This window comes from Aulonocara sp. 'chitande type north' Nkhata Bay, linkage group LG3 (genome assembly GCF_057382095.1).
Source record: "Aulonocara sp. 'chitande type north' Nkhata Bay isolate Kocher_YH1m ecotype deep benthic linkage group LG3, A_spYH_male_GT1.1, whole genome shotgun sequence".
Taxonomy (NCBI): Eukaryota; Metazoa; Chordata; class Actinopteri; order Cichliformes; family Cichlidae; genus Aulonocara; species Aulonocara sp. 'chitande type north' Nkhata Bay.
The window spans coordinates 66,567,251-66,590,014 of record NC_141346.1 but is presented as its reverse complement, the minus strand read 5'-3'; the positions used below and the strand labels follow the sequence as shown (position 1 = coordinate 66,590,014).

The 22,764-nt window shown below is 43.4% G+C and overlaps 2 protein-coding genes across 2 annotated transcripts in view; one reads left to right on the top strand and one right to left on the bottom strand.

The window, feature by feature from the left end:
* LOC147336678 (protein NLRC3-like) overlaps positions 1–9,082 on the top strand; it is an 82,304-nt gene extending 73,222 nt beyond the window's left edge. Inside the window, exons 2-8 of the mRNA XM_086285550.1 lie at positions 66–197; positions 310–459; positions 566–679; positions 3,435–3,511; positions 3,628–5,455; positions 6,966–7,142; positions 8,887–9,082. Coding sequence (XP_086141676.1) covers positions 109–197; positions 310–459; positions 566–679; positions 3,435–3,511; positions 3,628–5,455; positions 6,966–7,142; positions 8,887–9,082 — 2,631 coding nt within the window. The 5' untranslated portion in view covers positions 66–108. The remainder of the gene's footprint in view (positions 1–65; positions 198–309; positions 460–565; positions 680–3,434; positions 3,512–3,627; positions 5,456–6,965; positions 7,143–8,886) is intronic.
* The window catches only part of LOC147336670 (uncharacterized), a 239,134-nt gene that overhangs the window by 36,646 nt on the left and 179,724 nt on the right, over positions 1–22,764 (bottom strand). The gene's annotated exons all lie outside the window — the stretch shown is intronic.

Here is a 22,764-nt window from a genome sequence, read left to right as displayed (position 1 = left end):
GCACACATGATGGAAAGGAGGATTTTGGTTTATGTGCACATGAATGATTTGTGTTTCCTCTGCAGGTGAAGGTAGAAAGTGTGTGTGAGCTGATGTGAATTGAGCAGCATGGATCAGTGTGAGGACAGAGAGGAGGGCGTCCCTCCCTCTAAAAGCACTCTGTGTGGGGAACATGAGAGCCAGACCAAAGCTCAGAGGTGAGATGACCATCTCTAACTGTCCATGACTCTTCTCCATGTCACAGCTCAGCACTCACATCACTGCTCCATCATTATTCACACTCATACCTCTGTGTGTGTTGTTTTAAAGCCCAGAGCTGTGGGGCGTACCAGGCTCAGCTGGACATAACCCTGAAACTAATCCAGAGCCTGGACCTGAACCCAGCTGTGTTTCCTTGAAGAGCAACGACTCGAAGGATATTATTGAAAACTTTAACAAAAGACTGTTATGTGACAAAGAGTAAGTACATTATTTTTATGAGATTGTTCATCATGTCTTTAATTTAATATTTCCAGTTTTTCCTTCCTGTCTCATGAAGCTGTGACATTTATTGTTTTTCTTTTAGGATCAATAAGAGGCCAGAATCTCCTGGACCTGAACCCAGCTGTGTTTCCTTAAAGAGCAACATGTCGAAGGGTGCTGTTATAAACTTTAAAGGATGTTCTTCTTCTGCTGAGAGGTAATGTGTGTCTAGATGTTGTTCCTGACTCTGTATTTTTGAATAAATCCTCTTGTTTAATATCAGCTCAGCTCTTTTTCACACACATTTCTATGTTGGTATGTGAAGCGGTGTGTGTTGGAGTGTTTCCACAAACACAGCAGTCAGAGTGGAAAGAGTGGATGTTGTAGGAGGTGTTTGTGTAGTGAAGAGGCTGAGTGTCTGTAGGACTCCAGCTGCTCCAGCAGGTGTCTCCTTTGTGCTTTGCTTCAAACACAGTGTAGGGAGGAGCTTCCACTCAGGTGTTTCAGGTGTTGCTGGATGGAGGAGGACAAATAGTTTTTCCCTTCAGTGACACTTCAGCAGCTCAATGTTCTGGGAGATGTTTGTCTTTATGAAGGTTTATGGATTCTTGTTCTTACTTTGGTTAAACTGAGCAATACATTTTCCACCTAACATTTAAAGTAAATTTCCAGGTGAATAAAAGATCTGCAGCTGCAGCCTCTGTGATGTTTCACAGTCTGAAAGTAACAAATTCAACCAGAGTTCAAACAAAGGCTTAATATACGTGTGTGTTTGATATAATGCCAACAAGTACAAATAGGTGTTCTTACAGGTCTTAATCACAGAGCTCTGATAAGTCTGGTGACTTTCACACTCAGCAATTTTGCTGCCTTTTATTTTATATTGGCCTTTTTAAAGCCCTTCAAAGTCTCCCACATTCATACAGAGCTTTTAACACCAAACTCCTTTACAGTCCTTCTCCTCTCACACACGATCACACGACTGATTTGTCTGTAGCAGCTGTGTTACTGCTAGTATTTTATTATGTGTGTAATCTCCTCATATTGTTCCTGTGGTTTAGTTTGACTTCCTTCTGCAAACTCAGCTGCTCTGTTGCTGATACACGTCTCCATGAATATGATTGATCAGATGCTGCCAACACCATGTGTTTCATGTGAGCGCTCAGCTGAAACCCTGGGTTGACTCATCGAGTTAATAACAAGCTTCACATGACTGTGAATGCTAAAGTGAATCCAGATAAAGGAAAGAGACCCTGCTAATGTTGGACTCACTTCTTAGTGTAGATCCCAGGAGGAAGTTCAACATAGCCATTCTTTGTGCTAGCTCGACCAAACCTGAGACCACAGTGCAGGATAATGATCATCATCTGTCTCTGTCAAGGACATTTAAAATCCACAAATAACAAACATCATTATATTTGATCATTAAAAATATGTTTTCACTTAAAAAAGCATGAGCACACTGGTGGATTACAGAAACATGAAAACACGTTAACAGTAAAGTTAATTTAGACGTAAACAAAGTGTCAAACATACTTAAGTAGAAGGACTGATGTTTGTGTTAACCCTCACATGGGCTGTACAACATTATATAGGGAGACAAAAACAGAGATTATCGTAGCCATCGCTCTCTCGCATGGACGTGGCAGTCTTGCTGTCTGCTGCGAATCCTCCCCGTACCTCCGTGACCTCGTCTGGTATCTGCTCCCTCCTCTGTAAGAGACAGTAAAGGAAAACACGTCTCTGCCTAGTCTTGAAAATCTAATCTTATCATCCATTGTTCTTCTAGGGCCTCTTCTTCTTGTGGCCTCAGCTAACTGCTAATATTTAAATGGCTAACATTAACATGTGTGCCAGCCAGGTTAACATTTATGATGAACTATGATTAATTAACTGATGTTGAAACTGGAGCTTTACTGACCTCTGAAATTCCTCCTAAAGTGTTATTCAGTGTTGTGACAGTCAGCTGCTTCAGCTGCTGCTGGGATGGGCTGTGGCAAAGAGAACAGAGAAAATCCAAATCAGAGTTTTTCTCTGAATTAAAAGGAAACAACAATATATTCTACATGGTGAAACTGATGGTTTCTGGTGTTTGGGTCTGTTTTTCTGTATTTATGCAGATAAAGTGTAAACTCAGATGAATTATACCATCAAATGTTAAAGGAAAATATCAGGATGAGTGTCTGTGAGCTGAGAAGGACGTGAAGCGAGCAGTTTATCCCAGAGCTGAAGCTGCTCTGTGTGCAGAGATGAGCTCAGATTCCTGCTGTGATTGATCAACAGTCACAGAAATGTAGACTTGTAGTTATTACTGCAGTATGGTCACAGCAGATACTGAGAAACATGTATTATGAGGATGGATGATCAAGTTTCTCACTCTCTCCTTTAAATCTCAGTTTTTTTTCTTCTTCACAGTTTATCTGTTAATTTATTAATGAATAACACTGAAAGAGTTTCTGTTATATTTCCCCTTGAACATCAGCTTATTAGGGCGGCATTAGGAAATAGCCCCCCTCCAAAGAATGAATAAATGAATGATGATAATAATAAAATGATTAAAAAGCAGAGCTCAGAGTGGTAGAATGGTCAAACATGGATCCACGGGTGGTTCAACTGCATTTGGTGACGTGACTAAAGCAAATCTTTCAAATAATCCCACCATCAACAGGATGTTGTCTCCTTTACTATGGTTACTTTACTTGGTCACCGTGTGAATTTCTTGGAAATGAACCAAATTCTTTTATTTGTTGGTTGGTGCATATTTAACCTCTACAGTCAGGAAAGGAGGAGATGAGGCCTCAACAATGTTGGGTTGTAGCTGTGGTTCAGGTTAGAGTGAGTGTCCATGGAATAAATGTAAGTCAGTGAACTGGAAACATGACTGTGTTCAAACTTTGTTTTCCTTTTTATAATGAGTCTAATCAAAGGTGGACAGAAGTATCTCCACTTTGACTTTTCTGTGTCACCATCAGAGCTTCTGCACAGTGTGGAGAAAGATCCAGAAGCAGAGCTGGACTGCAGACAGCCAGTCAGAGCAGCTGTGTACAAAGTAAGACTGAACATCTGTCTGCTGATGGACTCATTTCTGAAAACTGGACTTCTTGTGTTGTTCAGACATTGAAGAGTTTTCTTTCTCTTTAGTCTCATTGTTTTTCTTTCTTTCAGCAGATGTTGGTCTGCAGGAGGTTTTAGATGAACATAAGATCAGTCTGAGGAGGAGATGTGAACGTGTGACTGAAGGAAGTGATGAAACAGGAAGTAGAACCCTCCTCAACAGGATCTACACTGAGCTCTACATCACAGAGGGACAGAGTGAAGAGGTTCATACCCAACATGAGGTGAGGCAGCTGGAGACAGCTTCCAAGATGGACGCCCTCCATGACGCTCCAATCAGGTGCCAGGACATCTTTAAAGCCTTACCTGACCAACAGAGACCCATCAGAGTGGTTCTGACCAACGGCGTGGCTGGTGTTGGAAAAACCTTCTCAGTGCAGAAGTTCACTCTGGACTGGGCAGAGGGCTTGGAGAACCAACATGTCAGTGTGGTGGTTCTGCTTTCATTCAGGGAGCTGAACCTGATCAGAGATGAGCAGTACAGTCTTCTGGAGCTGCTCCATGTTTTCCATCCAACATTACAGAAGGTCACAGCAGAGAAGCTGGCTGTCTCTCAGCTTTTGATCATCTTTGACGGCCTGGATGAAAGCAGACTTTCATTGGATTTCACCAACCGGAAGCTGCTGTCTGATGTCACACAGAAGTCATCAGTCAGCCAGCTGCTGACAAACCTCATCCAGGGGAATCTGCTTCCCTCGGCTCTCGTCTGGATAACTTCCCGACCCGCAGCAGCCAATCAGATCCCTCCTACATGTGTTGACAGGCTAACAGAAGTACGAGGCTTCACTGACGCCCAGAAGGAGGAGTACTTCAGGAGGAGATTCAGTGATGAAGAGCTGTCCAGCAGAATCATCTCCCACATGAAGACATCCAGGAGCCTCCACATCATGTGTAGTATCCCAGTCTTCTGCTGGATCACTGCTACAGTTCTGGAGCACATGTTGACTACAGAGCAGAGAGGAGAGCTGCCCAAGACCCTGACTGACATGTACTCACACTTCCTGCTGGTTCAGACAAAGAGGAAGAAGAACAAGTACCATGAGGGACATGAGACGAGTCCACAGGAGCTGACGGAGGCTGACAGGGAAGTTCTTCTGAAGCTGGGGAGGCTGGCGTTTGAACATCTGGAGAAAGGAAACATCATGTTCTACCAAGAAGACCTGGAGCAGTGTGGTCTGGATGTGACAGAGGCCTCGGTGTACTCAGGAGTTTGTAGAGAGATCTTCAAAAGAGAGTGTGTGATCTTCCAGAAACCAGTCTACTGCTTTGTTCATCTGAGCATTCAGGAGTTTCTGGCTGCTGTCTACATGTTCCACTGTCACACCAACAGGAAGACAGAGGTGGTGAAGATGTTTCTAAAATCAGAATCTTTCACCAAGATGATTTTAAGTCTTTTTGATAACAAAGATCTCCAATCACTTGATGTATTTTTGAGGAGAGTCATGGAGAAATCCCTCCAGAGTAAAAATGGCCACCTAGACCTGTTTGTTCGCTTCCTTCATGGCCTCTGTCTGGAGTCCAACCAGAGACTCTTAGTAGGTCTGCTGGGTCAGACAGAGATCAGTCCAGAAACCATCCAGAGAGTCATCAACAACCTGAAGAAGATGAACAGATATAAAATCTCTCCTGACAGAAGCATCAACATCTTCCACTGTCTGATGGAGATGAACCACCTCTCATTATTTCAGGAGATCCAAGAGTTCCTGAAGTCAGAGAACAGATCAAAGAAGAAACTCTCTGAGATCCAGTGCTCAGCTCTGGCCTTCATGCTGCAGATGTCAGAGGAGGTTCTGGATGAGTTGGACCTGCAGAAGTACAACACATCAGAGCCGGGACGACAGAGACTGATTCCAGCTGTGAGGAACTGCAGAAAGGCTGGGTGAGTCCAGATGTGATCATTAACATCATTGATCAGTGTAGGTTAGTAGTTTAATGTTGAAAATAAAATCAGATTGTCACCACAAAGTGTTTGTGTCCGTACGCTGCAACCTTCCACACCATTCCTTTATTGTACAGACTCAGCAGCAGCTCCATGGATCCCAAATCCAAGAGTGGAGAACAGATTTGAAGTGTGTCACATCCATGCAGTCACAGCTGTTTCCACCATGTTTCCACTGATATTAATCCTGTTCAATGACACGTTTCATATCAGTGAATATGTTCTTTAGGACGTCCACTGACATGTTTAAGTGTCCTGCTGGAAATCACTCAAATCATCCATGAAATCCATGAAAAATCCTTTTAGTGTTTCTAACTTCACCCTCTGTCCTCTCTCTCTCTCCATCCTCCTCACTGCTTCTTTCACTGATAATCACACAAACATCGTATTCAGCTACAAAATAACACAATAATATCATCTGATGATCATTATTATAAGAGCAGGATCCATATTTGATATCAGAGTAACACACTGCTTGGTTATGTGCAGTCATCATCAGTGACTGTGGGTCAAACAGAAGCTCTCTGATTGGTTGCTGACCTTGGTCACCTGTCCACTCTCACCTGTTTGTGTTTGCTCTCTCTTTGCTGTCTCCATCCTCTCTCTCCTTTCTCTCCCTCTCTGTCTTTGTACGTCACTCAGGTCCAATGGAAACAGTGACATTTACAAACCAATCAAAGACAAACTGATCCATGTCAGGTTATAACAATATTCAAAGTGAATACAGGCTGCTGCTGGACACAGACAGGTAACATCATTTTGACTTGCTGTCACCTGGATCTGGACTCATAAACACTGAAGCCCTGAACAGGAATACAAATCATTTTCTGCCAACTAGCGACACAGCAGCAGATAATGGCTCAGAAAGCTCAAATGAGCCAATCATTTCTGTGTTTAGTTCCCCTGAAATCAGATCTGATATCAACAGCTCTGAGTTCATTCATCATTATTGTCCAGTGATGAGATTTCTGCTCCGTTTGGTAACAGTCAGCAGGTTTTTCCTGCGTGTGGACGTGAACAGTCGTACCTGACAGCAGGTAGCAAACAGAGATCATCTTTCCAGCTGGAACTCTTCACTGAGCTGAACTCATTCAAAATGTTCTGGAGTCAAAACAGGAAACAGTCCAAATGTGTGTCTTCACTCTGACTCTGGATCAGATCTCAGTGACAGACTGTGGACATTATGGAAGCCTAAATGTGACACCATCTTCCTCCTTCATCTGCAGATTAAAGCCAAACAAAGATTCTCATTAAAAGTCTGCAGGTCTGAGAGAGACTCAATCGTTGTGTCATGTCAAACACAGTAAGAGGAGCTGAAGCACAGATGTGAAGAGCAGATTCATCAGATTATGACCTCACTCTGTTTTGTCTTCATATACATTCAGTCTGTGTTTATAATGCAGATTTTCTGCTTCTATAATAACACATTTTATATTTTCTATCATCACAGACTGACTCAGTGTCGACTCTCAGAGTCTCACTGTGAAGTTGTGGCCTCAGCTCTGAAGTCCAACCCCTCCCATCTGACAGAGCTGGACATGAGTGGAAACTACAAGCTTCAGGATTCAGGTGTGAAGCTTCTGTGTGCTGGACTGGAGAGTCCAAACTGTCGACTGGAGACTCTGAGGTGAGTTCTCTGACTGCGACTGTTGTTGTTTTTCTATATTTCAGGTCTTTGATTGATGTTTGAAACTTTCTTTAGTTCCTACATGTTCAGGATGTGTCTGAAGACAAATGTGAAGAAGTTTGAGTGCTTTCAGAAATGTTGTCTTTCCAAACGACTGAACAACAGTTTTTCCTTTTGGCTCCAAACAGAAGTGACAGACTTGAGCAGGGTTCATTTAAAGGCTGACAGAAGTGGAGTGGTGACGGGGAGATGTTTGACAGGACAGTGTTTCAGCCTCCACAGGTTCATGTTGTGCTCCATCAGTCAGTGAAGATGAAGTCAGTGCTGATGAGGCTGTAGAGTGTGTGAGGGATGTGAATGAGGATGATGAAGATCTGATGATAGCAGATAAAAACAGGCTGCAGAGACTTTGAGCCATACAGGGCACACAGTGTGTGTACAGAACAGCTGAAATCATTATGGAGGCCTCACTGGGATATGGAAGCATCACTGTACAGCTTCAGTGAAGCTTTAAAGTCTCTGATATGAGATGAGAAATGAAGCAGCCAGAGCTTTTTCATGAGTGGAAATCCACTGTGACTGTGAGCTGCTGCTACAGCCCCCAGATTATCCAGCAGCTCATCCTGCTCAACATTTTCTCACCAACTTTAATGGAAGTGTGATGTTTTCAGCTGGAGTGATGGTCAGGGTGGCCTCCCTCTCCTCTTCTTCTCCTCTTCCTCTTTCATTTGTAAAGCCACTTCTGCTGCTTTCATTCATTTGGAAGTCCTGTAGCTGAGTTTGGGAGAGACTAACAGCCTTGGCAGCAGAGGGGAGAAAGGCTGTAACACCACCACTTTACTCTGTTCTACCTGTCACATCATTTTATCAGGAAACAAATATGCTCATGTTTTTACTATGTTTGTCTTGAAGATGTAAGAAGATCACATGGTGCTTTTTATTATTGTGTTGGTTTGTTTCCTGTCTCTTGGATGGAGCCCAGCTGTGCGTGGCCCCTGGGCCTGTGGTCAGAGTGTGTGCTGGATAATCCGGCCCAGGATGAGGCCAAACTGACATGGGATGAAATGTCTGTCACATAATTGAGCTTAGTGTAGTTTCATTTCTGCACAATTTAAAAACAACCAAAACTTTGTTCTGTCTTTTCTATGTTATACTGTAGACTTTCTTTGATACTGTGTCCAAAAGGAGCAGCTTTTACTTTGAAGGGGAGGCGTCTCTGTTTCCTCTTCAGGTTGGATGATGGAAGCAAATGAGTGTGTGATGTTCTTTCAGTGTTGCACTTTGTAGACGCTCCCTGAGCACTGGTCTCACAGCCAGCTGCACATAGAGACCAGTGTTGTTAGTCCAGGTCAGAAGATGACTTGTTGGAATGAAAATGAGCTTGTAGATTGTCTGCTTTAATAATTTGACTGGAAAAAGGTGTTGGACTTCAAATATGTCCATTTCTTTCACACTTCACCTTTAAAAGTGAAGCCTTGTGGTTCCTGGAAGGAAAAACACGACTTTTTCAAGTCTTTGTCCTGTTTTTATGATAAATGTACGACTTTAATGTGAAACATTCAGAGTTCTTTCTCTTGTTGTGTTTGTTTGAAGCTGCTTCCTGTTGGCTTCAGCTGTTTGGAGTTTCCATTTTCTAAACTTCTACATTCTGAACCTTCTTCAGCTCTGAACAGATGATGAATCACTGAATGATTTCAAGCTCACACTTTGTCTAATAAACTTACATCTTTCATTCTTTATACAGATTGGAGAGCTGTTGTTTGTCAAAGATCAGCTGTGATTATCTGGCAGCAGCGCTGAAGTCCAACCCCTCCCATCTGAGAGAGCTGGAGCTGAGTGACAACTACAAGCTGCAGGATTCAGGAGTGAAGCATCTGTGTGGTTTCCTAGAGAGTCCAGGATGTGGACTTGAAACTCTGAGGTCAGTCAGCATGTTTTAGTTGTGCTGAGATGAATATGATGTGAAAGTTGTGCTGACACTAAACTGCAGACATCAGGCTGATATTATACTGATCCATTAAGAAAGCCCAGCAGAGGATGTACTTCCTGAGGCAGCTGAAGAAATTCAACCTGCCAAAACGGACGATGATGCAATTCTACACTGCAATCATCGAGTCCATCCTCACCTCCTCCATCACCGTGTGGTACGCTGGAGCCACTATCAGGGACAAACAGAGACTGCAGCGTGTTGTGCGCTCTGCTGAGAAGGTGATTGGCTGCAGTCTCCCATCTCTGCAGGACCTGTACACCTCCAGGACACTGGGGCGTGCAGCTCGGATCTCAGCTGACCCTTCTCACCCTGGACACGGTCTGTTTGACCTGCTCCCCTCAGGCAGGAGGCTCCGGTCCATTCGCACCAGAACCTCTCGCCATAAGAACAGTTTCTTCCCCTCTGCTGTTGGGCACATGAACAATAACCGTATGACTGTTCCCACCACTAACACATGACCCTACGCTGTGTTCACTGCATCATTCCATGTTTGGCACTGATCACCACCTGCACTCATGTATATATCTACTTAGCACTTTTAATTCTTATTTTTATTCTTATTTTTATATTTTTATGACAGTATGTTTGCACTGAAGCACCGCAGCAATTTCCTAATGTTGTAAACCTGCTCAACATTTGGCAATAAACCCTTTCTGATTCTGATTCTGATTCTGATCCACACTGAGGATCTTCATGGTAAAGTCTGTTTTCTTCTTCTCTGGTTTAGTCCATTGACTGCAGCAGAACAATGTTCACATTTCAAACCTTCAAAGAAGAAGAAAAATCCTCCACTGGATAATTCACTGTGAAACTCTCCAACTCTTCATTCCACCTTAAAGTCTGTCTGACACTGAAATCCAAAGAAAAATGTGCGTTTGCTTTACAGACAGCAGTCCAACACAAACATACACACATCATCCAAAACACAGTCCAACATCCAAATCTCCTCCACTGCCAGCATGAATGATGGGAAAGAGAAGGAGGAACACTCTGACATTCAGGGTTAGAATGAGTTTCATGAAGCAGACTGTGAAGATCAAAGCTGGATTAGAAAGCTTACATGAATGAATGAGTGGACAGAAGTGGACAGAGATCATCTGAAGCACTTCAAAGGCTTTAAATCAGCACATTTCTCTTTATTCTTTATTGGTCTTGTTGGACCAACTGGAAGAAATGATTCAAGGACTTAGTCACAGAACAGAGATTCAAATCTCCAAAATCCAACTGGCTGCATCAGGACATATAGTCTGAAACTCTGCACAGTTTCCTGTTTGAAGCTGCTTCCTGTTGGCTTCAGCTGTTTGGAGTTTCCATTTTCTAAACTTCTACATTCTGAACCTTCTTCAGCTCTGAACAGATGATGAAACACTGAATGATTTCAAGCTCACACTTTGTCTAATAAACTTACATCTTTCATTCTTTATACAGATTGAGGGACTGTGGTTTGTCAGAGATCAGCTGTGATTATCTGGCAGCAGCACTGAAGTCCAGCCCCTCCCATCTGAGAGCTGGACCTGAGAGGAAACAACCTGAAGGATCCAGATGTGAAGCAGCTGTCTGATCTTCAGCAGAGTCCAGACTACAGACTGGAGACTCTGAGGTCAGTAGAGTGATGGAGTGAGTGGGTGGTGCTGTCAGCAGTATTGTACTAAACACAGTCAGTATGAAACAAAGATCCAGTGTTTCCTGTAAAGCTGCAGCTTCTCAGTGAAGCTGTGAGAGGAGAATGGTGACAGGCTTCAGGATTGGACACAAACACTTCCTGTTTCTGACCTTTATGGTAACCATAGTAACAGCTGACACGCTCTGATCAAACACTGTCAACAGCCAATCAGCTCTCTGAACAAAGCAGCACGCAGACCAATGACTGCATTCATTTCCAAGTTTAAAGCAGTGAAGAACACAGTCTGTAGGTGAGGAAGAATTTAGTGAGAGCAGATGTTTGGATGGGATTCCTCCAGTTAACAGCTGGAACCGTCCATCTGGATTGTTGGGCTTGTTGTTGGGGTTCCTACAGAGCTCAGAGTGGACACACCAAGGTTCTTCTAATGAATGAAAGTCCAAACTCAAACTAGGAGGGAAAAACATTTTCAGCAACTTCAATAAAAATCCAAAGATTAGAAAAAGTGAAGCAACAATGAGTCCTAGTACAGTCCCAGCACTGAAGTCCCTGCTGCTCTTTATACTGGATGTGCTGCATCACTGACTGACAGCTGATGAAGAGTCTCTGGAAACACTTGTTTATCTCCTCTGCTCTTCCTTCTTCTCTCTGCAGGCGGAGGTGGTGATGGTAAACAGGACGGTGTGTGTGCTGAGAGAGGAGGAGCTGTGTCCTGATGATCCAGAGAGGTTGAAGCAGCAGCAGCTTGTGTGTAGAGACGCTCTGACTGGGCCATGTTACTGGGAGGTGGAGAGGAGAGCTTCATCCAACAGTGACTGACAGAGGAATGAGAAGAAGTGCAGATGACTGTCAGTGCTGCAGAGTGAACTGCTCTGAGAACAGCTCCACTGTCAGACACAATGTAGAGTCCAGCATCATCCCTGTGTGTCCCTCTGGATCTGACAGAGGATCATCAGTGTATCTGGACTGCTCTGCTGCTGCTCTGTCCTTCTACAGTCTCTGCACAGTCTCTGTCTGACTCTGGCTTCAGACCCTCCTGGATCAAACTCACCTGGAAAGACTTTCAAACATCACTCAATAGATTTGAATACAGAATATATTTGATATATACTGTAGATGTACTGTAGAGTTGCAGTTTGTCACTTGTAAATACAGTCTGTGAGCAGCTGTGAGCTGAAAGATCTTTCTAGAAACAGGAAATGTTTTCACTCTTCTGTTGCTTTTTCATATATTTCCACAACATTAATATTGATCCCACCTGTCTCACCTGTTTCATGCTTTTATACATAATAACAGGACACGTGTGATCTGAGCGCTGCTGTGGTTGCTGTGCTGCACGTCTTCATTTAGATAACAGAGACATCTAGTGGTTCAGAGGGAGAACTGCAGGAGGTGGAGCTGTGTTTTAGCATGGAAAACTTTTTATATTTAGGCACAGATACAAATATGACAAGTATCAGTGTGAGATACAAAAGGTCACATCAGTCAGCAGAGGGAACAGTGATCACACAGCAATGTAAGAATAGAAACATAACAGTGAATCTGGACATGTATACAGATGGAAGCAAACAAACAGGATGTAACACTACATTAAAGCCACAAATGGGAAGAAAACAAAGGCAAAGGAAAATATATTTGATCTCAGGAATCCAAATCAGATGCTTTAGAGCAGGGGTCGGCAACCCTGGAGGAGCAGAGACCCGAGGCGGCCGCCGGTCCGAGTGTCAGGTGAACTGAACTTCAGGTAAGAAGTTATGACCTGCAGTCTATCTGGGTCAGATATGAACCAAGTTTAGGTGGAGTTTATTTTCCTTGTGCTGACTTTTTACAGTCAGTTACAATAACTCGTACTGCTACTAGCTAGCATTACGGAGTTTCTATACAGCTGGGTGGTGCTATGATGTTACTGATAGTGAACTTTATTTTAGTAGAGTTTCCAACCGTCCTGTAAAAAACAGAATCGTCTCGTATTCAGAGAAAATATTACGCGTTTCGTGTTCAGCTGAGAAGGAACACAGTTTGTCCCTGACTTCAGCTAGAATGGAAAAGACACAAAGCTGGATTTATTCTGTGTCTTTACACTGTCATTCTCTCCCCTCCCTCTCCTGTTGCTACTTCAATCATGAAACTGATCAATGATCAGCTGATTGGCTTTTCTCTCTTGTTTTTTTATCATCCACTTTGCGCCAGAAAGAGGAAACCAGCGGATGTCGCGCTAAACAACAGCAGCACGTTTAAGCTTGATCAGCTGTTGTTAGAATTTATTTAACATTAATTTCTAGTATCAGCTGATGTTTGCTGGAGCCACAGCTGTAAAGCTGCTGGTCATGATGTCGGTTTGGATATGTGGTGAGAGGGAAAAATGAAGATGAAACCAGGAGATGTCCTTACTGAATCATCAGAGCTGAGCAGGTGATGGAGAAACAGGTTTACCTTTTAGGTGACATGAATGAGTTGAAGGGAAGTTATGAACTGTTTCTGAGAGACAAATAACACCAGGATGCTTTTCTAAGTAGCTGACAGCTGGTAACTGTGCAGGGGCGGATCTAGGAAAGTTTTGCCGACCTAAACCAGGGGGTTTAGAGCATCATAGAGTTTTTGTGGTTTGTTTTCTTTAAGTCATTTCACAGATTTTCTCCATAATTTCAGTTCCTTGAATAAAACAACAAACTTAGGGGATGATTTTGTAATCCGACTTTATGTAGGAAAGACATAAACATAAAACAATCTTCCAACTCAGTCGTCATTCTTATCTTGTGAAATCAAACCAAATGTTCTGTTGTCTCTAAATCAGGGATTGATGAAATCTTTGGTTGCATCCATTTATGAACATGTTCTCATTCATATTAAATCGTAGTCTAAGTCCTTCTTTAGAGGGATAAATGTCATTCATTATCTTCAAATGTGTTTCTGTTGTTTTGGGGGGAAGTTTGAAGTCCATTGTTCAAAGTCTGTTAATGAAACTTTATGAAGTTTATGTAGGATGTTTTTCCTATTTTGTATTTGTTTGAATTATGATGTATTTCTGACTCTTGCTGCCATGATGCCAGGTCTCTCTTGAAAACAACATTTTTAATCTCAATTAAATTTTCACCTGGAGAAATAAAGATGATAATAATAATTTTGTCTTCAGGGAATCATTTCTCTGTAAAACAGCTTCTTCTGAAACTCTTGTTACATTTCTTGTTTATTGTTTGCTGGTTTGAGAAAAATGTCATCGTCTCTGTGTGAACTTAAACTCTACATGTGGTGTCAGCTATAAACGAGCTCTAGAGTCTAATAATGATGCTTTTATTATTGTCTGGTATCCAACCTAACCCTGGGCCTCTGGCTGAATGTGAAACACCAGCAGATGTTAAAAACTGTCTGGGTTACACATGCATCACGTTGTGTGCTTCCTAACATGGATATGATTGGAATCTGGGCCTGTTCAAGCGGTGCTGGTATCATTGTTGTTTCTGAGACTTTCCAAATCTTTACTGGATAAAAACGTAGCAACTGATGGATTTAACATTTAGCACTCAGACTGTCCCAGAAAAGGCGGAGGTCTGGAAGTTTATGTGAAGCTCTGTCTTGCTGCTCAAGTCTTGTTCTCTCCATCTGCACCTCAGCCATTTGAAATCTTGGCCTTAACTATTGATCTGTTTGGAAATCAGACTGTTGTTGGCTGCTATCAGCCTCCACCTGCTTCCCCCAGCACATCACTGTCTCTGGTTCAACTTTTATCTGAGCTGCATTTTAATGACGTCTTTCAGATGGATGATTTTCATTGGGACTGGCTTTCTTCTGTGTCTGATGAGTTTAAGGCACGCTGCTTGTTTTTAAAACTGACTCAAATTATTTAAAGCCTCACACGCCTTGATCCTAAACACCCAGATAAATCTGCTCTTATTGACCTTTTTTAACTAATATGCTGCGTAAGTTTTCCACGTCTGCAGTTTTTGCCAACGACCTGAGTGATCACTGCATAGTTGGTGCTGTGAGAAACACTAAAATCTCACGCTCCGAGCCCGCATCAGTTTGAACTGGGGTCGTATTAAACAGGCTGACAATGTCAGTTTGGGAACATTTACAGGAGAGTTGTGCCTACTTTGTGGACAGACACGCCCCTTTTTGCCAGGTCAGGGTGAAAGGTCGGGACAGGCCTGGTTTGGTTCAGTACCGGCCGATCTCCTACATGAGAGAAACCAGGCCTGGGCAGGAAGTCTGGCTCTGATGCTGATTGGCTAAGTTTTCATTAGCTGTGTAATCGGATTACTGCCTCCATCATCAAGATCCAATGTAACTATTTTTTACTTTAACGACTGACAGTCCAAACGACCGTAGGAGGTTTTGGCAAACTATAAAGTGTCTCTGCCAGCTGTGACTCCTCAGAGCTTCCTCCTCACTTAAATATCGACTCCACTCCTGTGTCAGACAAAACTGAAATGTTGCTTTAACAAACACTTTGTTGCTTCTTGTTCTTTGTTCAGCACAGTATCTGATGGTAAACCTCTTGCACACAACTCTGCTCGTAGTTCCTGGTTACTGATACCTTTTCCTTCACACCTGTCACAGTAGAAGAGGTTTGTAAGGCTTTGAATAGCCCCAACACCAGAAACTCGTCCTCACAATCGTTCTCCTTCCTTCTTGCATTTGGCTGCAAATATCATAGCTGAGCCAGTGTCTTATATTTTTAATCTTTCTCTACAACAGAAGGCTTTACCACAGATGTGGAAGTGTGCCTCTGTACTCCCCCACTGAAAGCTGGTGATTCTTCAACAGTTAGTAATTACAGGCCAATTTCCAAACTCTGTGTCTTATCTAAGGTTCTTCAAAGGCTGGTAAATAATCAACTTCAAAGTTATCTGGATGAAAATATGATTTTTATCTCCCTTCCAGTCTGGTTTTAGGAAACTGCACAGTACTGGAACTGCTTCGATAAAAGTTCTCAAAGACGTCTATGAAGCGCTGGATGCAAAGAACTACTGTGCAGCTCTTTTTATTGATCTATCAAAACCTTTGACACTGTTGACCACAACAAAAAAATCTTCTGGCACAACTTCACCTACTTCCAAGCTGCGTGGAGAGGATGAGGATCTAACACCACAGGAACTCCAGCAACACTCAGCAGCAGCTGCTCCCAGTCCCTTGGTTTATGAGCTGAGCTGCTGACCACAGCATTTTATGTCATAGATTACTGGAAATAGGCCTTTCAGAGCGAGCAGCTGGCTGCTTCTCTAATGTTCTTTTGGACATCAGCAGTGCGTTCAGCTCAATGGTCTCTCTTGCAGCTTTTTAAATGTCACTAAACGAGTGCACAGGGTTCTGTCCTGGGCTACTTATGTCAACGGTGTGGCACAAAATCTAGATGCATCTGTTCATTTTATACCATCAACATAGTTTTCAAACCATTACAGCAGCTGTTGATAGTATTCAGTCTCAGCTGGCTCAGACTGGCTTTAAATGTAGAAAAAAACCAAAGTCATGTTGTTCACAAACAGAAAGAGGGTCCGGCTTTATGTCCTTCTCCTGTATCTGCTCAAAGTATTTCTATTGAAACTGTGGCCTCGTACACAGACCTCGGTATTGTGGTTGATGACAGTCGTTCCTATAAGCCACACATTGAACATCTAATAAAGACACTGAGGCTGAAGTTGGGCTTCTCTTCCAGGAACAGATCATGTTTCACAGGAAAAAGCTTGTTGCTGCCACCTTTTTTTTACCTGCCCTGGATTACAGTGACATGATTTATATGAATGACTCTGCTCGCTCTCTTCATCTGTTGGATTTTGTCCATCATGGGGCATTAAGATTTATAACTGTCTGTAAACCTTTAACACACCACTGTACTCTGTGTTCTCTGGTTAACTGGTCCTCATTGGTCTTACACAGGATGGTCCATTAGTATCATTTTATCTATCAATCTGTTTCTGGGTTACTGCCTCCTATTTATCAGAGTACATGTTAGGCAAACAGTTTAGTCACAGCCTGCAGTCTCAGGACATCATTACATCCACTGTTCCATCAGTTCATGCAGAGCTTGGGAAGAAGGCGTTCTCCTTTTCTGCTCCGTCTTCATGGAAAACATAACCGAAGGATTTAAGGCTCTCCGTTGATTTCACTTGCAGACTTCAAAAGACGTACACATGTTTTTGTGAAACCATCTCTGGGAACTTGTTCTCGTTTTTAATGTGACTGAGTACATTACACAAAAGAGAGTTAATACCATACAGCTTATGACAAAATTTGATCCGAAGTGATTGATGGCCCTAATCACGACCTTTTGACCTCCCGCCCCTCCCCCCCGGAAGCGTGTAATGAGCGTGACGAATCGCATCCGGAGAAGGGGGGTGGGAAACCCCCCGCGTGTCGAATTGCATCCTGATAAGGGGGGGTGAACCCCGGAAGCGCGCCATCTGTTGCTAACCGTGTCGAATTGCATCCTGAGAAGGGAGGGGGAAACCTCCGGAAGCGCGTCATCTGTTGTTGGGAAAAAAAAGTTTTTAGAGGGAGGGGGAAACCTCCGGAAGCGCGTCATCTGTTGTTGGGAAAAAAAGTTTTTAGAGGGAGGGGGAAACCTCCGGAAGCGCGCCATCTGTTGGAGGGGAATAAAAAAGCAGAGAGGTGGAGTCCGTTACAATTTCTAAGGCACAGACACAAGATGGATTTCCTTCTGCAGCCCAGCAGCGTTCCTGTGTCCGATGAGATCTGCTCTCCCAAAGAAGAAGGCTTTGAATATGACATATTCAAATACAGCATATTTACTATGGAAGGCCTCGATCCGGACCTTATGACCCTACCGGAAATACTCCGGAAGTGTCTAGTCATTTTCAGACCTGATGCGTCATGTTCCCTAAGCACAGCGGTGATGCAGCAGATGATTCTGTGATGTATAGAGAGACAGAGCGGATGTAATTTTACTTTCTTAAGCTGCACCGGCGTTTGTAATGGAAATAAAGAGTGACTTCCTGTAGAGATTTCAATAGTATTTTATTTTCCTATAATACAGACGCTGTAAAAAAACCTTTAAGATACACCATAGCTTGTGATGAAAAGAAGAACTTTCTATCCGCTTGTAACCTACAGGCTGCCTATGTGTAAAAAACGAATAACTATCCCTTAGTGAATACTACTTTTCCTTTTGAGAGACTGAAAAACAAACCATAATTGCAGCGACAGGCGATCTTGTTTCACTCACTCACACACACACACACACACACACACACACACACACACACACACACACACACACACACACACACACACACACCCCGCGGGCCAAGGAGGAGTTTTTTTCTTCAATACTTTAACAATAAGTTTTCTCAATAGATAGAAAATGATGACGCTGAGGAGTCAACATCCGATATTATCATTGCTTGTAACCCGGTAAATAATTTCGTACATCTCCCCATAAATCAAGTCTTAGCGGGGAAAAAAGCTCATATTCGAATAAGTTTATTAAAGCACCCCCCTCTGTGGGAAAGAGTCAACCATGAGGCGAGTTTTGTCAACAGCAATTGTTCATTTGGTAAAACAAATATCCGTCTCAAAGTCGTATTTTACCGTTGCAGAATGCGGAAAACAGACGGCGTTCGCAAGAAGGCACACACACACACACACACACACACACACACACACACACACACACACACACACACACACACACACACACACACACCCCGCGGGCCAAGGAGGAGTTTTTTTCTTCAATACTTTAACAATAAGTTTTCTCAATAGATAGAAAATGATGACGCTGAGGAGTCAACATCCGATATTATCATTGCTTGTAACCCGGTAAATAATTTTGTACATCTCCCCATAAAACAAGTCTTAGTGGAAAAAAGCTCATATTCGAATAAGTTTATTAAAGCACCCCCCTCTGTGGGAAAGAGTCAACCATGAGGCGAGTTTTGTCAACAGCAAGAACAAGGTCAGACAGCAATTGTCCATTTGGTAAAACAAACACCCGTCTCAAAGTCATATTTTACCGTTGCAGAATGTGGAAAACAGACGGCGTTCGCAAGAAGGCAATCAAAAAAAAAAAAACAACCCTCTCTAACTATCGGTATTGTCAAGAGAAAGATGCGAAAAACAGATGCTTCGCTAGACTGGGATAAAATGAGAGAAGAAACGGGAGGGGAGTCGATATCTGCTCAGCCCCTACTGTGACAGTTCTACCAATCGCGAGGAAGAATCCGTGAATATTATGTCAGCATTCCGTTCAAACAACGCCGCCGATCAGAGCGCCAGGGCCATCTCGCCAGAACTGTTCGTACCTCACCCCGGTAAGTTTTTTTTTCTTTACGACTTTAAATTATATATCAACAGAGATGTCAATAATCTGATTACTTTCTTTTAGATTTCTACATCAATGATTTCACGCAAGTGGACTACGGTACGAATAAATAAGTATATACCATTTTTTAAATAAGTTTAGATAGACTTGATTTAACCAAGCTCTGATACTTACAGAAGCAATCGATAGTGCAGAGAGTAACAGCAAAAATCCGGCCGTTTTCCGCGGCGAATTAGACGCCATATCCCCCGCAGAACCTCCGCTGCCGCCGCGTCGAAGAGAAGACGGCGCTATTTTCGTCTCCGCATACCGGGAGAACCGCGGAGAAAAAAGTTTTAAAACCAAAGGTAAACAATATGATGCATTATCCGCCATTTTGTTGAATAACAGGATGTGACGGAGTAATCCGAGTGTGCTATACCGCCCCTCCCGACCCGGAGCAGATTTTTAAAAAGTTTTGCTTTATTTCTCGACAGGTAATCGAGAATATACAGACCCCGCCGCAGCGAAAAGAAGAAGAAGAAGAAGACGACGACGTTATTTTCGTCAACGCATACCCGGAGAACTGCAGGAAAATACCTTTTAAACCAAAAGGTAAACAATATGATGCAATATCCGTCATTTCGATAAATATCAGGATGTGACGGAGTAATCCGAGTGTGCTATACCGCCCCTCCCGACTTGGAGTGGTATAAAGCGTGCTAGAAAGTTTTTATTTATTAAATCTTTCTCTTTTTGTTTTATTTCTCGGCAGCCGAGATTGCGGATATACCTATACAAACCCCCGCTACAGACAATCGCGCGGAGGAGCGAGGTAAATAAAAAGTTTTTTCATTCTCGAAAAATAGGAAGGAGGAGATTGTTTTCTTAAATCTCTTCTGTTTTATTTCTCGGCAGCCGAGATTGCGGATATACCTAACCAATCCCCCGCTACAGACAATCGGGCGGAAGACAATCAGGAGGAGGAGCGAGGTAAATAAAAGGTTTTTTCATTCTCAAAAAATAGGAAGGAGGAGATTGTTTTCTTAAATCTCTTCTGTTTTATTTCTCCGACAGAGACCGATACAGAAAATCAGGCGGAAGAAAATCAGGCGGAGGAGGAGGAACCGTCCAGAGCTCCTCCTCTCAGGAGACTGAGAGCTCCTCTCAGGAGACTGAGAGGTAATTGACGGGGGGATGAATCGATCCTATTAAACTTCTCTGCTCTATAAAAATAAAAATAAAAAATGTAAGGTTTAAAAATACATTCTGTCCGTCTTTTCTTACAGCTTGACGGCTGCTTCATAAGAAGAGAATCCTTGAAAACCTCGCTTTCATGTACGCCATAACAGTTCGCACATATGCATCGATATACAGACACAAGGACCTGTAAAGTAAAAGCATGTAAAAGTCTGTGAATTAAGAAATAAAGAAAATCATGTCGGAAGAACACAGCATTCCTGAGGCTTTGTTGGAAGCCGTGGCAGAATTAAACAGAAACGATGAACATTTAGCCCCACCGATAGAAAACAATATAGCCCCACCACCAAACGATCCACTACAACCTTTAGAAAACGCATTGCAGGTCCTCCTTCAAAACATTGAAAACGAACGGTTTGCCGGTCTACTGAACTTTGACCCTCTGCAGCCGATAGAAAATGCTCTTCAGCTCTACGACCAGCAGCAGGGGGAGGAGCAGGTGCAGCAGGTGCAGGTGGAGCAGCATCATCATCAGCAGCCCAGGGAGGAGGAGGACCGGCCTGCGGAGCATCAACAAGGAGGAGGATCTCGGGTACAGAACGATGCGGTGACTCGCCGCGAACATTTTAATAATTTCGAAATAAGGCGAGTATTTAACATTCCCTCTCCGGATGAAGCGAGCGACCTCGCTCAATTTTACCTCGACGTCAGGGATAATTTTGTAGATCTAGCGGATAGGGTCAGACCGGAAGTTAGTCGTAACGACCGGGTTCAACTGGAGATCATCAGCGAGCACACGCGAAATCACTCTGTTTTTAACGTCGACGACGAAAGCGTTGAAAACATTGTACCGGTTTTTGAGGACCTGCTAGCCAGGCTGATACAATCAAACGGAGCGATCGTCGCAGGCTCTCCCCTAGAAATTGTCGTGCAAGTAATTAGAAATCCTAGAGGCGGTGGCAGTAATGACCCGCGTAAAAAGATTCACAAAATGTTAGATGATGAAATTCTAGTCAAAAAGCGTCGCTGTCTGTACGTGGTAAAAAACAAAAACGATAATCTGTGTTTTGCCATCAACCTGATTCACCTCACTCAACCTCATTTCACAGATAAACAGGCCCTGGAACGCGGCAGAGAGCTGCAGCGTTTAGCGGGGTTGAGCGATCGCACTCAGGTAACTCTCACCGACATAGGTAAATTCGAACAAATACTAAAACGTAAAATCGTCGTGTTTTACCGCCCGCCCGAGGACAGAACTCTTTCATTAATCGAAACAGACTACCCAAACACGCCTCACCCGCTGTACTTATTCTTATTCCACCATCACTATTACGGGATAAAAAATCTAAAAACATTTTTAGGAATCCAGTACATTTGCGAGGAGTGTCACCGCGGGTATTATAAAAGAGAGGAACACTTTTGTCAAAACCGCTGCAACCTCTGTTTTGACCCCGCATGCCCCTCTCACTTTCTGGACTCTGTAATCTGTACGGATTGTAACAGATCATGTCGCACACGCGCGTGTTATTTAAAGCACAAAAAACCTAGAATTCACTCCGGTTCAGGCCTCAGCGTTTGTCAACAATTGTCTAAATGTCCGGACTGCAAGCACCTCTCCCGTCGCGGAAAGCACAGGTGCACAGCCGCCAGATGTAAAATCTGTCGCGCGGAGCTTCCTCCCGACAACGATCAACACCTGTGTTACATCCAACCTTTGAAACATGAAAACTCTGATAACGCTTCCATAATCTTTTATGACTTTGAAACCAGGGAGGGGGCGCACGTCCCTTACCTAGTGTGCACAAAATCTCTAGAAGGAGAAGAGTGGCACGCATACGGTGTAGACTGTGTTGAAAAGTTTCTCCAAAGATACAGAAGGAAAAGATATAGAGAGACCACGTTCGTTGCGCACAACGCGAAAGGGTTTGACAGCTATTTAATTCTAAGTCACCTGGTGGGGGGTGGGATGACGCCCTCTCTCATCATGCAAGGCAGTAAAATTATATGTTTCACAGAATCCGATTTCCTTCTCAAATTCATAGACTCGCTTTCTTTTCTCACCATGCGTCTCAGCGCTATGCCCAAAGCTTTAGGCTTCGAGGACAAATCCAAGGGATTTTTTCCTCACAAATTCAGCTCGCGGGACCGTTTAAAATACTTGGGTCCGTATCCTCCTCCTTCAGATTACGGGGTGGAGCGCATGTCACTCCCCGAACGGGCTGAGTTTTTGCGTTGGCACTGCGAGGCCTCCCGGGGAGTGTTTAACTTTGAAAAAGAGTCCCTGTATTACTGCCGAAACGACGTTAATATCCTGAGGGAGGCGTGCGTAAAGTTCAGAGACGGGTTTATAGGCGAAACTAAAGTAGACCCTTTCAGCTGCGTCACTATAGCTTCAGCCTGCATGAAAGTGTTTCTCACCAATTTCCTACCCGAAAACAGTCTGGCCATTCCCTCGCCCGACAACTACGGGCGCAGGTTCAAAGCCTATTCGCACGCGTCCATTCAGTGGCTGGAGTGGGTAGCTCACTCTCAGAAAATTCCCGTTCAACACGCT